The sequence below is a fragment of the Falco biarmicus genome, chromosome 4, assembly GCF_023638135.1.
Source record: "Falco biarmicus isolate bFalBia1 chromosome 4, bFalBia1.pri, whole genome shotgun sequence".
NCBI classification, from domain to species: domain Eukaryota; kingdom Metazoa; phylum Chordata; class Aves; order Falconiformes; family Falconidae; genus Falco; species Falco biarmicus.
The window spans coordinates 93,903,319-93,920,522 of record NC_079291.1 but is presented as its reverse complement, the minus strand read 5'-3'; the positions used below and the strand labels follow the sequence as shown (position 1 = coordinate 93,920,522).

Genomic DNA, 17,204 nt, shown 5'->3' with positions numbered 1-17,204 from the left:
CACTCGCCCTCAGAGGAAAAAATATTCCTGTACGGGCAGCTGAAAGGGCATGTTGTGGTGCAGGACAGAGTGCCTGGCCCGCTGGGGAGCGGGGGTGGCGCTGGGATGCCCTAAGAAGTGGGGTGCAGCGGGCCCAGCAGGGAGCGGGGTGCTGTAGGCCCAGCGGGGAATGGGGTGCCACCAGGGAGCTGGGTGCCACTGGGGAGTGGGCTGCCGTGGGCCCACCGGGGAGTGGAGCGCTGCTGCAAAGCGGGGTGTCGTGGGCCCAGCAGGGAACGGGGTACTATCTGGGAGCGGGGTGCTGCCGGGGAATGGGGTGCCATGGACCCCTCCGAGAGCAGGGTGCAGTGGGCCCAGCAGGGAATGGGGTGCCGCCGGGGAGCGGGGTGCTGCTGAGGAGTGAGGTCCTGTGGACTCCCCCAAGCAGTGGGGTGCCGTAGGCCCAGCAGGGAGAGAGGGGTGCTGCTGAGCAGCGGGATGCCGCTGGGCAGCGGGGTGCTGCAGGCGCCCCCGAGAAGCAGGGTGCCGCCGGGCAGCGGGGTGCTGCAGGCGCCCCCGAGAAGCGGGGTGCCGCCGGGCAGCGAGGTGCTGCAGGCGCCCCCGAGAAGCGGGGTGCCGCCGGGCAGCGGGGTGCTGCAGGCGCCCCCGAGAAGCGGGGTGCCGCCGCGCAGCGGGTGCTGCGGGCCCCCGGGGGCGCTGCCCGCCCTCCCCACGGCGCGCTGCCCCTCGCCGGGCGGCCGGCAGCAGCAGGGGGCGCTGTGGGACCTGGCCCGCCCCGGCCTCCCCGCGCCGCCGCGGCGGGCCCGGCCCCCGGCCATGTCGGCGGGGCCGGCCGGCAGGTTGGGAGCCCGGCGGGGCCGGCGGCGGCGGAACGGCAACTCGGCGGGCTGGGCCAGGGCAAGGTGGCTGCGACCCCCGCCTTCCCCGCCGTGAGCGGGACGGGCGTCCTGGGGGCAGCACCTCGGCGGGGCCCTGCGGGAGCCGCTGAGCAGCGCCAGCCGGCCCGTCCTCTGCCCTCCCAACTCCGCTGCTGCGCTAACTGCGGATGATTTCACTGCAGAACATTTTGACATGCAAATGATAGCAATTAATGCCTTTGCAACAATTTATGATTTCCGGCCTCCTTCAACATGTATTAGCATATACCTGGTTTCTTTAATATACACTTTGTTTTTCCAAAACCACAAACATAGTTGCTGGAATTTCATGTGGAAGTGCTTAAGGGGTTGAAAGTTAACACCTTTGTGAGCCGAGCAGTCTCACAGTTGCTGCTAAACAAAAGCCTCTTTGTAGAAGCTTTCTCGAAATGTTTTCTTAACATGTTCCAAGTAGTTTTAGGCAGGCAACTAAAGTAAACAAGATGTTACCATGATAAAAACACTTGTGAAAACATTACAGAGCGCACTTAGTAGTTTCTTTCACATAAACTCCCCTTCGTTTCATCAAAGTTAAATGCACATGAAGCAGATTACCGGCATCGCTGCAATACAGGGCTGCAAGATCTCTCCAAAGGTATATTTTAAAGAACATACTTGATTTAAAAATGGAATAGCCACGATTAAGCATATCTAAACCATAATAAAATTAAAAAAAAAAGAAGAGAGTGTGTGTGTGTGTGTGTGTGAATAAACCCCTACTCAGTTTTCTCCTTCATCCCTTTGCCCTGGATGCCTGGATATCTCGCTGAATAAACCACCCTCCCTCCCATAGGGATTTCCTGAACCACTTGCCATGTAAGGGGTATATATTTCTATCTGCAACGGTCTTTAAACACATGCAAATGAAATCAAGGATATAGTCAATTTTGAAGGAAAGTCGCTCTGTGCTACTAATTGCTCCTTTCGTTGCCGCCTGTGAGACGGGCCCTGGTTAACACACGAGACACGTGTGCACCCTCCAGCCCTCACCTTGCTTCCCGCAGCTTGGCAGAAGGCCATCAGGTCACCGCGGTGAGACTGGACTTGTTTTTGTTTTTAAGCTGGGAGAGTATTCTGGAGCATGCAGGGTGCTACCGTTTCATTAGGCATAGCAGCAGCCCCTGCTGCTATCAGTTAGCTCTAACTGATACTGCATCGCATGATAACCAATGGCCAATGGATTAAAAAAGAAAAAAAGGAAAGAAAAAAAACAAACAATGCTAAAACTGCAACTTATTTCAAAAAGAAATAGGGAAATAAATTCGTACAATAGCCCATGTATCTGCTGGTTCTGATAAGCATCCTCCTGTTGGCTGTGAGTGAAAGACAACTAGGATCGTTATTTGTACAGTATTTATCTTTGAAATCAAGGGCCCTGTGGTGTACCTCACCTTGGGAACAAACACTACAGAACGATCACAGAAGAGTGTCAAATCTCTGGTTTTGATTTACCAACAGTTATGATATTTCTTCCTCAGGAGGAAAAGAAATGAACCATGTTTTAGACCTGTGAGTCCTTTTTTCTCCCTTAACTGTAGAATCATTTTATTGGCATACAGGGCTTTCATTCCACATGTAACTTCTCTTTGCTTTTTCTAACAGGCCTTTTGACTGAGGTAAGTGAAATTAAGCAATGCTCAATTGATACACGGGCTGTATTCCTCTTGGTAAACAAGAGCTTTTCTCTTGAGGGGGACTGTCGAAAGAGCTTCACGGATTATACAAGTACCAGAAAGAAACTTTAAGCATCTACCTGTTATCTTTTCACTGAGTAATGAATTCTGATAAATGGCAATATAATTTAAGGACAGACGCTCCACAGGAGACTTGGAAGGCTACGGTATCGTTTTATGAAGCAACGCTCACTTCCTAACAGTGTCAATACACTGCTCGGGGACATTCATTTCTGCATTCGTTCTAGGTTAAATATCACTCCGAACAATAAGACTTTGTCTGGACACTGTAGAATTTGGATAATGAGAAAATTTACACGAACCGATGGGTTTAAGAAAGTCACACGAAATATTTCTGTTGAAAGGTTTCAATGGGGAAAAAAAGAAGATTGATGATAAGTGAGTGATAAAAGAACCAGAACTGTTTGAGCTGGGAGTAGATGGGGGCCACGTCAGGTCCAGCCTGGGTCAGTAATGGTTTTCAGGTTGTTCCTACCCATAGATTGCCCCAACCATGTCCTCCAGGTGTATTGGTGGACTTGGACTACTTACTGAAACATCTCCAAAATACCATATAAAAATCAGCCTTGCCTCTACCCATGCCAGATGACCTAAGGGCTTTTCTACGCATGGTCACGTCAAGCAGTCCGCTGCTCTGTAAGAAATCTTCCCAAAACCAACAGATCTAATCTGGAACAGGGCACCAGCACAGAAAACTAAATTGGCATAATCTGACTTTATGCAACTACACACAACGTTCTGATACCATGGCACCTTTCCCCTGCATTAAGTGCAACAAAAATTACAGTTGTTTTAAAGGTCTAAATGGTATAGTTTGGCATATGAATATAAATGAGCTGGGAAGTATGGTGAGATTAGCATTTATTTCACTTAAGTGAACAACAGGATGAATTACAAGAAATGAGGCCATCCTTCATGGAAATTTATGACTAGCACCTTTTTATTTTGTAATCCCCCTGTAATGAGAACTTTCTCATTACTGTACCATTCCTTACTTGTAACATATGTTTATATTAGGACCAGTGGTGCTTCTACTGAATTCAGGAGGGTTTTGCCACTGGGAGCAGAACTGGCCCATTCTGTTCCGAGAGCAAAAACCTATCTGTATCATCTAACATCATCCAACAAATATCCTCTGCTTGCTGTCGTTCTTCCCTCCCTCCCATAAAAATCTAGGGAACTGCTCCACAAAGAATAGATACAGATGAACGCTGTTGGAATGAATTCTACTTAGCTGTCCTGAAGAATCCCATGTATTTATGTGGACTAACTTCATGAGATCACTACCATAAGTGGGAGCAGAATTTGTCCCTTTTGTGCATTTAAACCATAAACATTGCTTGGGCAGTTGGTCTTTTGTGATCTTAAAACTGAACAGCCACAGTACTTTAGAAAAGATCAGTGTCTGAACCTCCAAGAACCTGGATGCACCCAAAGCGTACGTGTACCTGGTGATCTACTCAGACAAAAACTCTTTTGTGATGGGAATGCTCTGCTGCACCTTGGAGGGGTGAGGCTGATGGTTTAGCTGTGGAGCAGCCATGTGTAAGTTATTAGAGCTCTGTTGGTCCTTCCCTGCATCGGGATGCACGCATTACCACATACTACTCCATAATGCACTGTTTATACAACGCCTAAAACTGTGTTTTTTGGCAGCAAGGAAAAGGTCTGCAGCAAACTGCAGGGGCCCAATTAATATAATTATAGTTTATTTTTAGTAGTGTAGACTTTGTTCATTAGTTATTTATTTGACATAAATTAAATTTCATGTGATGTTCTGCAATTCTCTGTTCAATTACGGAGTTAATTTAAGACTAAATTTCTAAATTAAACTGAAATCAAGGTTAAATCAAGGTTGTGTTGTTTACATTATCAATACTGCAACTGAAAAGGTATTTAGATAAATAAATAAAAAAAAAAAAGCTGCGGAACTGCAAGCACTCTATTTTACAGTAGAACACTGAGCAAGACCACACTTTCCCCATGGGGCTAATTTACTATCCCCTGTTAAAACGTTCTTGAGCCTGATCCAAAAGCCACTGAAGTGAAAGGGAGCTCTCTGTTGACTTCAATGGGCTTTGCATCAGGCCCATGGTGAGTGACAGCACACAAAATCTCAGGGCATGCTTTCTGCACAATGCAAGCGCCAAAAAAACCATCCTTACTTTAGAAACGACTGGAAGTCTTCACATACTGCTTCACAGCCTGGCCATTTGCATACGCCGTGTCCATAGAGCGGATGGCTGTGTGAGTGCTCCTCGTGGGATAAACTAGAGGAGAGAAAAAGAGAAAAAGTGGCGTAACTGAAGGTACCGCACCAATTAATCTTCACAAAGACTCTTAAGCAGCAAACAACAGATCCTGAAACATACCTAACATCTCATGGTACCCACCTGACTCTGCCCATGGTTTTTCAAAACAGAATTAAATACCATTTGCACTGCAAAACGTGTCATTCTTACTTAGCTATCCTCCTACATTTCATTCATTAATTAAAAGCTTTGTAAAGAATTTAAATTAACATGGACGGGGGAGAAATCATTTGACAGACCTGCTTAACATCCTGCTTGATATTTTGCTAAGAAATTTACGAACATCTCATATTTACAATTCAACTTCATCAGGAAGAAAAGTCATCTCCATACAGCAGTGTATTCTTGTAACACAATACAACCGGACCTGAGGCTTTCCTCATCGCTATAGAAAGAGGAAAAACATCAAGTTTGCAGCCTTGGCTTTCCCACCATGTTATTTATTTATTGGGTTGGGTTTGTTGGTTAGGTTGGGGATTTTTTTCCCCCCACCATTTTGGGGTGGGTTTTTTTTCCCCTCCCCTCTCACAGGCTGTTTCTTTGCCCAAGTGCAGCCACCTTATGTCCCTTCAAGAAGATTCAAGATGTATTTTCAAATGCAAAATTCATCATTAAAAAAGGAACCATGTAATCAAAGGATTCCTTGGTACCAGGGGTTAGTGGGGGCTATTAACCTCACTAAGATTTGGCAGAAACGTCACAGAGCTTTCTAAGTACTGACATGAGGGTTAAATAAAAAAAAAATAGTACGAGCACTAAGGGGTTAATCCTTCAGCGGGATTCCAATCAATACGTAATGATTTGGCTGCACTGATCCAAGTCATGAGACGCTTTGATCCCGGCCATGTGGTGCTCAGGGAAATGTATCTGTTGCACTAACTGATGAACCATATTCTAAAATATCTTCTTTATTCAAGTTCTGCATGGAAACTTCTTAAGTAAAGGAATTATTTTTGCAACAATTTCCATAACCTTAGGTGACTTTAAAAATAAAATGTCAAAATAATATTGAAATCTCTATTTTATGTTCACACACATATCTATTTTTCATAGCAAATCTTTTTGCTACAGTATGCCTGGGCTGTATTATGAACTTCAAACATACACAAAGGATATGAACACATACCAGCATCTAGGTGTGGCTTTTATGACTTATTTTATGCTGCATTACAGGTAACGTTATGGATAAACACCAACTTTTTGCCATTTTACTTTTATACACGTGGAAATGCTGTTTATTCTCATTCTGTAATAATATCTGCCTGCATACAGTAACAAAACTGTGTTCTTACTTCTGATGCACTGGATAGCAAGATAAAAGCATAGAGCAGCCCTGAGATGTTATTCCAAATGCAATGAATTTGCAAAAGCAATTCTTGCCCAGGTTCTGCCACTCCCAACATTAGGCCCAGCGAGAATCTGAAGATAACTGAAGGTGATTTTTAAAATTATTTTAATCTTTTTAAATTATATTTCAAAAAAGGTAAATCTGACTGGAAAACATATTATGAGTTGTACATGAACCTAGTTCATTATTTCATTAAAAATCTTACTTTTGGCTGTTTGCAAATAGTTCTTCAGGCATAAACAAATGCATGTGCAAGGTAATTTCCTAAAAAACCTAACAACTGTAGGTGAACAGACTTACAAAGCCCTTGTCTATATAAAGTAGTGTCACACTGGTTTAACTTTATCAGGTTTCTAAGAATGCTCAAGTGGGGAGAAGCTCTATCAGTTAAGTGTTTAAAAGAACAAAGGGACCAATACATTCCTTGCAAGGAAATTAGAAAAATACACACGTTTCCTCAGCTGAGAAAGAGGGAGGACGGCTGAAGGAACACCGTCCACCCAAGCCAGGCAGGCATATGGTCAAACACCCTCCATCCACAACAGAAAAGAGTAATTCAGAAAATAATGAGCTTTATAATCTGCTTCCATACCTGAACACAGCAAAGGGTGAGAAAGTAGCCTTCCCTGTTAACACTCTATTAAAGTCCACGAAGACTACATATGACAGTTAGGATTTCAGTCTGTTTGGCAGAACCCAAAAAAAATGGCAGCGTATTAATTTACACAGTGCGTGTTCCCCGTACACCAGGATGCCTGCAGAAACGCTGTGTGACGCCAAGTAAGGAGTCAGTCCCCTGTGGGTTTTAAGCACTGTAAATCTCATTATAATATCAACAGGAGTCACATGGCTTAAGCCCCCAGCAGGGTTTTTTAAAGTTTCTCTGTGAGAGCCTAAAGGCCATGGCCAAGTCAACGGAAAGAGCCCTACCGAGATTTGTATTTATTTTTTAAATCCAAGTGCAAATCTCTTTTTCTTTCCAGGGAACTTGCACAAGACAAGACAAACTATGTAGGACATGATACCCTGGTATTGTGTCCAAAGAAAATGATGGAATGACCAAGAGAGTATCAAACTGTAAACGATGCTCAGGATGTCAAAGTCCAGTGCTGTCAATAACCAGAAAGATCGGTGTTGACTGTAAATGGGAACTTAAAAGGTCATTTCGCTAACACGATGCTAAGTGTAACATACTTAACACCTACGTATGGCTTCCACTGCCACTCGACAAAACAGAGCAACTTCAACTTACCAAAACAGACACTTCAAAAAGAAAAAAAAAAACCCTCAAAACTGAAAGACAAATGCAGTCCGCTCCCTCCGTAGGCAGCGTGGCTTTCCAAAGGCAGCTACTTCCATCCCGCTCGAGGGGGGGGTTCACCAGCACCTTGCTGTGACCTTTATGTGTCAGTATCAGATTACTGCTATTTTATCCATCCCATTTTTGATGATACTATAGATTGCCACTTGTTCCCTGATACAGCCTTAAGAAGCACCTCAAAACAAAACAAAGAGCGGGTTGATCGAGAGGCGGATGTAACGCACAAAGGATACAGCCAGTGGAAATGAATGGAGAACTCTGTTGTACTGATCTAAGCACTCACTTTGTTTGAGCAAATAGAGGTGGAAAATGAAGATTTTAATCCAATACATAAACAAACAGCTTTGTGGGCACAACACAAATCTATAATCTTAAATTGTTCAGTGATATTTTGTCTGCGTGCAAGCAGTTTCTGGAGTCTGGATGCATCCTTGGTCTCGCTGCCGGAACAGACTTTTAGAAGATCTGAACATTGGCAAGCAGCAGCAAGTTTTAGGTCTGTTTGATTTCTAATGACACATTAGAGTAGGTGTTTGTTTCTGTCACCTTCTCCTTCCCAGGAACGCATATTCATGGTTGAGTACTGGTGATGCAACACTAGTTAGTGGAAGTGATCTTATAAAAAGACATAATTTTCAAAGAAGTGAAGGAATAAACAATGTAAAAATCAAGATTATGTGGGTTTTTTCACTTCTCATAAGGTATTTCCATACAAAAGCCTTAACACAACAGAATTATTTCCAAGTAATGCAATAGTGCAGCGTTATTACATCGAAGTACAGCAAATAACCCGCTGGCAAGTAAAACCTCTTGCGTAAGTCAGCTTACTCATGACATACGACAGAGTAACGAAAGCCATGTGGGAAGCTGAAAACTGCCTAAGTGTCCACTTATTTTCTGCTGCCTCCAGCCTTACTGGAAACCCCAGTAAGGAAGGGAGGAGAGGAGGGCCAAGCACTTCCACAGCTCCGCTGTGCTTGCTGGACAGAGGAGAGGGTTTTTTCCTCCGCCTTCTTCAACCTATGTTGCTTCATAACCCTGAGGATCTCCAGAGGGTCTGGAAGCAAATTCACCACCTGCTCTGACAGGGACAGCTGCCGACACCGGTACTTGCACAGCCACACTCACCCAGACCGTTTCATTTTTGGAATACAGCTGCAGTGCTACAGTGTCACTGAAGAATCACACCCTGGGACACAAAAGCAGGGGAGGCAGGGAAACCACAGACAGCTAAGCCCCGATGGAGAGTAAAAATGACAGTATACCCCAAAGGGAGGCAGGAACACATTGGATATTCGGGGAAGTAGTGGCGAAAGAACTAGCATGAAAGCTACCCATGCTGTGTGGTTTAATTCAACCCATACTTACTGACTGTGTGAAACTGGGTACCACACTTGTACATACTGGCCAGAAAGTCACGGGTGAATATAAATACCAGCTAAGCAGAAGCCTCAGTAATAGTACTTCTGCCACACAGTGGACCATATTTTAAATATTCATGATGCTGACATACTTCGTATTCCACTCTCTCTCTCTTCCACATCTGCTTGGGCCCAACGATCTTCACCAAAACACTGGGGGAAGTCACTGATGTAGAGAAGCACCCTTGGTTTTCTATTACGATTATGAAGCATCTGCTCGGGTTCTAACAGCGCAGAGAACATGCCTGAGCCACCTGCATGCTGAAAAAAATCAATACCACATCTCCTTTCCTCTTGGAAGGGGTCTGAGCACAGCACCCACAGAAATTGCAGAATTTACTTTTTTTTTTTTAATTTTTATTTTATTTCTCAGGGGCAATGGGAAGCAACCTCATATTTTCCAGCTGCCATGAAACCAATGTCGGTGTACAGTCCAGGCTGGAGGGCAGGGCTCAGTCTCACACCAAGTTGCCCCTCAGTCTGATGTGGATGGCACAGCCATTGAGGCAAAATGTCATGATTTAAGTCCTGTACAGGAGGAGGAGGCACACAACTGGGAACCAACATGAGTTTCTCATATTTGTGACTGTCTGGTGAGCTCCAAAGCTCATCAAAAGGCACCGATGGAATGAAGTTGGTGAAAATGTCACAATTCTCTGAGACAGAAACACTCACTGTATTTGTTTTAAAAAAAAACAAAACAGAAGCAGTAATGATTAAATCCTGGCACCAAGTGCACTCAAATGCAAATTCCTGTCTTCATGGCAAAACTAACTCAATAAAGGTGTGTTTTACAGTGAAGTTGCAGTGGTGCAAATCCCTCTGATACCTTACTAAGGTGGTTTAGCACCTCCTTCCTCTCTAAACCGTGAATTAAAAAAACAGTATTTTTTAAAAAATCAAGAAAAGTATTAAGCCATATAACTGAAATGGACTGCTTCTAGATATTCATGCTTCTGTCCATGCCTCAGTAAGTGCCCAGAAATCAGGTATTTGACCTGAACACAGAACTGTGAGCAGGGTAAATGCCTCTCCACCGCTGGATAAAGCTTAGCAGAGGGTCACAGGCCTTTGGGAGAGGTGGCATTTGATGTGTGTGGCCAGTGACAGCTTTCCAGAACTGGCCTGCAAATTTTTGGATGCTTTTTAAAGCTGCACTTCTCCCCTTCCTCATCATTTTAGTCCACATCCAGACCTAGGACTAGAAGAAGCTCATGTTTTACATCAAGCCCTATTGGAAGTAACAGGAGTGGTATATTACATTTTAAATGACTACACCAATTTAAGACAAATCAAGTTAAAACTGCTGCCTACAGGCTGAAATCCTGTCTTCTAATCGGTGTGCGCTAACTTGTATACTCCGGTATACTCCGGGGCTGGGGGCGGGGAGGGGGGGGGATAAAAATAAATGAGCAGAGCCATGGCATCACTGTTGTAACACAAGGCCAGCAATGCACCCCGAATCACTGCCCCCCACCCTTACACCTCCTGCAACACTACTCTCTAAATGCCTGTTACAAGGAGAGCACTGGAGCATTTGCAGCAAGATCAAGACAAAATCTGGTTAGCATTCCCCTTCTCTTCTGCCTCCCATCCCCACTGCAGAGACTATAACCAGACTGGATAATTATATGCATTATCTTCTGGTTTTGATCTATGCACTGATGGTTTGGATTATTAATCAACATTATGACCCTCTAGCACCAAGAGTACTATACACTTCTTCCAGGAGCACCCCCTCCTGCAACCCTGCCGCACAGCTGACACAGGCCCGGCCAGCCACTGCCCTACATTCTTTCCTTGGAGGAGCTGAACGTATTTCTAGACCATTTAAAAGAAATACCCGTTGCAGAAAACCCAGTATTGAATCCATCACTCATTTCAGGTGGAAGGTCCATTCCTGCACTTGAATTAACGAGTTTCTCTACTATTTAAAACTCTTATTTTTTATTTCAGGCTTGTGCCTAGGTACTGTAGTGAAAAGTACATCAAATATACCCAGGCACACACAATTTGAAACGCTGGATTTTAAATTCCAGCACTGCTAACTAATGAGAACAATTTTTTCCCTCTTCTTCTTTGTAGCATCATTTCATGTACTTACATACCATAATCACATCCTCCTAGAGCCTCTATTTTTCCTGGGTGTAGATCTTTAATTCCCTTTAATCTGTCTTCATAGCCTATTCCCTCCAACTCCTTTATCATCCTAGCTGCTCTCCTCTGTATTTGCTCCAGCTTCTCTTTATCCTTTCTGCAAGAGAGTGGCCAATTGTACATCACACTCCCAAAGTGGTTTAACTGGTTCTGCATAAAGTAGAACAGGAAAAAAGGAGGACTCGGATGCAACATGCATGTTTATGCTTCCCATGACTGCATTTACCTTTTTAACTGAGACATGGCACAGTGTGTCCCACCTTCATTTCTCAACCCCGATTATGCCTCAGCCATTTCCCACACAACTGATGCTGAGCAGCTGACGTGTCATGTCAAACCCGCAGTTCGGAATTTTTATTTCCTAGCTGGGCTACTTTCTACTTATCCCTGCTAAATCTCATTTTATTCCTCTCTGAACAGCCTCCTAATTTATTCAGATGAAAACGGATTGATTCAGTATCTTAGTTTAATTAGGAAAAAAATGCGATCCTACCACTTTCTTGGGTTTTGCGGGCTTTCTTTCTGTGATGTCTTTTTTTCTTTCCTTTTTTTGAACTGACTTTCAGCACGGCAGCCCCATTCCTCTTACACACCCAATTCACAGGACAGAGGGAGGTGGCAATGGCGTGGCTTTGGCCCCAATTCAGCAACGCTTTTAAGAACATGCGCAAGTTTAAAAACACAGGATTAGACCTTGGACATCACCGAGACGGAGGTGTAAAATTACAAACGTATATACACCCTTTGTAAGAAGATCCTGTTTGCCAACCTTATTTTACTGTAATTTATATTCTGTTGTTACATTTAAATTTACAGTAAAAGAAAACAAAGAAACAAGATCTATTCTTGTTTAACAAAATTATATTGGTACATTTAGAGTGGAGGCAAGTCTTTCACCCTGACATAAACCGGCGATACGTCAACAGATACAATTTAACTGATTATTCACATGAGTATTTTTCACCCCTGTGTCCCACAGGCACAACAAAACCCAGGCAGAAGGTGACTGTCACATCACATACAGCCGGGCAGCTCACTGGGTGAGACTTCGCCCACCGCACACCCCTGCGGCAGCTAGGAAAGTGCCCTTGGGGAAAATGTTTATGAAAACATAATTAAGATAAATAATGACTCCAAGGGAGAAATACAGCTAAAGCACTGAATTCTCTCTGCCACATGCTTTCCCTCTGAAGCATGCTATTTAAAAAAGCACTAAAATCGAGAGGACACAAGCCGACTTCCCCAGGGAAGTGTGCTGAATCATACAGGTAGTGTAAATATCATATGCTGCTGCAGGTGCTAGGCAGTCTATTTGTTTGTGTTTACTAAAAGGCATAACAAATAGTCACACTAAAACAGAACAACATTTGGCATTGGAATGATAGATACCAGAGCAGCCATAAATCACGTTCGCTTGTTTAGATATGAACCACTGTGCCACACTAACGCCTCAGCCCCCTTTTCTCAGAGAGCCCCTTTGCTGTGATTTGCCCCTCGCAGGGGCAGCATTGCAATGCAGAGCATGGAGAGGCTCAGCATCGCTCCTGAAGTACCGCGCTCCCAGGAAAAGCCATGCAACATTGGTGGGGACAGGGAAAGGAAGAAGAAAAAAAAAAAAAAGAAAAAAAAGACACAGACTTGCGTGACATATATGGCCAGCTCACATCGTTTACAGCTTTGCAACTTGCGAGTTAATTCACAGTATAAACAACGAGGAAAATGTTTCTTCCAAGCAAGACTTCCTGTAAACTGTTCCTTAGAGCGGCGCTGGGCGCAGGGCTGGTGCACCTGCTGATTAACCATGCGCTACAAGAATAAACAACAACCGAAGCCAGCGAGATTGTTCTGGAATTTGCTCAGAGCTGATTTTTCTTCCCCCATGTTATAAATTGGATTCTACAATAAAACAAACAGCAGAACATAGGTTGCCGAGAGTTAAAATCTACTTTTTACACTACATTGACCACAGCACCCACAGGCACAGCTACAATGTCTTTCTATGAATGGGACAGATTGCCATATGGATGCAGACACTGAACAAGCTGTACAACTCCTGGCGACAAGTGCCTAGGGGACTGTCCTATATTAGCACCACCTGTGCTGTGGAAATTGTGCTCTGTGTATGAAATGGTATTTAAGGGCCTATCATGATGTTATTTTTGAGTACACACAAAAAGGAAAATTACAGTTAAAAAGAATTTGCTGGCTAGCGGATCTGTTGCTCAGTTCCCAAGATCATTTCCCAAAGGAATAGTTATCTTCTTTATTCATGCAGCCCAAAATGACAAGCTGCAACACATATTAGCGGTTTCCCTGCCTGGGCTTATACCATCATTTTAATGAAAAGAATACCCTTCAAAATATACGTATGTCTTTCCTGATCACACAGACGAAATTACAGCCCTCCCACCTTAAAAACACCAGCTACACGGGAAAAACACCCCATGGCATTACACAAACGTTGCTCCAGCAGCAAGTGATGCAATATAAATTTTCCTTGGGCTCCTTCTCCCACCCCTCAACATGCAGCAGGTAAAGCCACAAATCCTGATTACCAAATTTCAATGTGCATCTCCCTGCTTTGAAAATATAACTCTGCCTGACTGACAAAAATAGAGCTCCAGCTTAGCACAAGATGTCAAGGGAGGGGGGAGAAGGGAGAGGAGGTTTGCGCAGTACCTAGCTGCTCTATGAAAAGAGAGAGCCTTCCCCCTCTCCAAACTGCAAGAAAAAAAAGGATGCCAAGAAAAAGTAAAGTAAAATAAATTGAATTAAAGAAAAACAGTTGTAAAGTGAACATTACAACCTGGGAAAAATGATGTCATTTTATTGAGAAACTCATTTTTTTCCATTAAACCATAGTGAAACGGATAAAGTTTATACAGCTTAATGGTGGAGTTTTACTTTAAATGCTACTCAATATCTTAGCAGTACAATATAACATGATATAACAGCTGTCATACTAACTGCTCAATTTTTATTGAACAGCAGAGAAAATAGTCACACAAAAAAGCACCTAACTTCTCCTCTACTTTTATGGCATTTTCAAGGGTGTTTCTTTTCCACTCTCAGGCTGCGATACATATGATAAAAAAAATAACACAGCTCTTCATTAGCTCCCTGCTCAGCTCTTTAGGATAATCAGATCTCCTAAGCAAATGCTGAGGAAGGACAACTTGCACACAGGAGGAAATAAAAAGAAACAGGAATCCACGGCGCAGTAAAACAAAAACAGGTTCCTTTTTAAGACTACTACATAAACACCTCTAATAAAAGAAGAGGACAAATTTTCATTGGACTTTTAAGTATTTAGACAGGAATGTTTTAGTAAAAGTTTAACTGCAAAGTGCATGCAATTAACAGAAAGCCATCAGCTATTTCTTTGGTATGTAAAAATAGCATTAAGCTGTATTAAATGCACGTGTAAGTATCTCAGTTGCAAGAAAAGGGAGGAGATATGCAAAGCACCCAGATATCAAACAATGATCTGTTGGCCAGATGGAGGAATAAAACAATACATATGCTAAAATTTGGAAAAGTTGTGTTCGGCGTCTGCCAAGGCTCACCCAATCTATTTTAAGTGCTTTTTGATACATTAGCTTAGTGTTTGGAGTTGTACAACTGATGGTTATTACGTGGGACCAGAAAGCAGCCAAGCGTTGGAGTGCCGGAGCTCCCCGATGCCGGGGCAGCTTCCCCAGGGCGGCCAAGCGTCAGACAGCACCTTCCTCAGCAAAGGCCCGCACACAGACCGGTTAACTTTGTATCTTTTGTAGGAAAAAACAAATAATAAAGTAGAAACAATTTTCCAGGCTTTAAGCAAAACAATTATTTGAAAAGCGTAACTTGATGGAAGCGCTCCCGGGTGCTGCAGGCACCCTACAACTTCTTCAGCAGCAGGTTTCTCAAAAACGTGAGTGCCCTGGCAGACGGCAGGCACAGGCAATGCAAAGGATGCTGCACGCCCAGATGAAAAGCACTGACAATAAAAAGTGCCTGATCTGGCTTAAAACTGAAGATGAGCAACTCCAGGTCTCAGCGATGGCTAGTACTTTTTCAAAGCTGGTAAGAGAGGTCGAAGTGACAGATGGGGAGAACATATAGTAACGGGGGGGAGGGGGGGGGGGGGCAGTGAGCTCCAAGGGATCGGGTAATGGGATGCTTTGGGTTGTACCAGCACATGATAGATGGAGAGGGCCAGGCCAGCATGCTGCTCTCGCTGCTGCAGTGTCACTGTCACTGAGCAGCCCCGCAGCCATCACACCCCTACTAGGGGCAATGAGACAGAGCAGCCATGGGAAGAGCGGGATGGTTTATGGGATGCATGGCTGGGCATCCAGGCTTGGCTCACGTCTCCGGCACCAACCTGGCTCTGCAGCAAGGAAGCTGCATGGAGGCACCTGAGCTATTCAGACTCTGGGTAATAACGTCAGGGTCATGATGGGGTTTGTGTACGTGGAGCAGCTAAATACCTTCTGGGAGGAAAGTCCCCAGGAACACCCATTTCTTAAGGGAGAATGGATCCGAGGTAACCTAATCTAACGAAACTCTGCTGATGGTACTGTACGACGAGCTAAAATCAGCTGCATACAGCAACTGAGAGGAGCTGACACGGATGAGCAGATTTGGTGCTGGCACCAGTGCAGAACAAATGCCAGGGACTACACAGAGAGCAGGCCACGAGAGGATCAGGCCCTGGAAGCATATGGACTCCAGGCTGAACTGTTTTATCCCGAGTTTTAATAATGGACCAAAGTCTGTAATTCTTAATTGCACTGAATCCTAATGCCCTCATCAAAGGGCCTTGGGGTTTTGATGGAGGATCAGCTGGCATGGAAGGTAACAAGAGTCAAACACAATGCATTAAGCCTAACTAGCAGATCAGTGGTCTGCCACGCCGTTCCTCTCCATTCCCTTCAGAGCCTTCTCCAGACTCCTTCCTCCCACGACGCTGGCAAGAAAAGGCCATTTAAAAATCCCCTTGTTTATCCCATCTATTCTCCCTATGAGATGGCTGCTTGCTTAGGTGGAAGGGCAAGACTCGAGCATGGTTGTAAAGGGCATAAAGACAACAGGGGACAAACACGGGATTGCTGGCAGATGGAGAAAGGTCTCCTGGACATGCAGCCTTGACCTCCAACTCTTCACCTTACCTCTTGAAAGCACGTGCTGCCTAAAATAACAGGTCTAGACCTCCATTAACTCACTTGTTTATGCACAGCCTCCATCATCCTGTCCCTGCTGCAGTCACCACAGAACGGTGCCAGGGGATGGGACCAGCACACAGGTGCCCGCATCACTCCACAGCACCCTCGGACCTCCCGGTTCAAGCCCAAGCTGGAGCAACCTCCGCTAACTGCTATCAGTCCTGCTTCTCCAAACCTACCCACACTGGGAACATTCTCAAGCACACAGGTTTCAGGATGCCCACTGCTCCTCGGGTTATCAAGTTAGTAGTCACCTAAAGCAACCGGGCATGCACCCGTTCTGTCCTGCTGTTTTTCTTAAGAAAATAATCAAGCTTCCACCAAACAAGACGCAGTAGAACAAGATGGAAAGCGGGTACTGTCCTTGGTATTTCTAAGCACAGCAGATGTACTTAACTGGCTCCTGTTCTTTATTTATTTACTTGTGTAGAGAAAATGCTTGCTACTGAAGAAACCCAAATGCTGATAAGATGATGAGAGGTTTGCGTGCTGGTTGATGGTCTCACTTTCGCTTATCCTGAGTGAATACAAGTATCTATAACTAAATATTTCCCTTAGGGTACTGATGACTGAGGTATGTTTATTGCATTCAGTGAATTTATATATATAATCAGCACAATAAACATTATTAAATTGTCTGAGTAAAATCAAAGCATGAAACACACAGTCAGTGCTGAATTCTAATGATGCTGAATGCCCATGATTGCATGGGGAAAGGATCTTAACAAGCCTTGATTTGAGCTTTGGCATCCGCCTCACAAATCACACGAAATGTTCTCTCTTTAATAGTGCTGAATATTGATAAATGTCTCTGCACGGCACAACAG

The 17,204-nt window shown here is 44.3% G+C and overlaps 1 protein-coding gene across 18 annotated transcripts in view; it reads right to left on the bottom strand.

The window, feature by feature from the left end:
* FOXP1 (forkhead box P1) overlaps window positions 1-17,204 on the bottom strand; it is a 391,136-nt gene that overhangs the window by 42,943 nt on the left and 330,989 nt on the right. For all 18 annotated transcript variants that reach the window (XM_056335165.1, XM_056335159.1, XM_056335162.1 and 15 more), the window contains one exon: window positions 4,777-4,881. In XM_056335165.1, coding sequence (XP_056191140.1) covers window positions 4,777-4,881 — 105 coding nt within the window. The remainder of the gene's footprint in view (window positions 1-4,776; window positions 4,882-17,204) is intronic.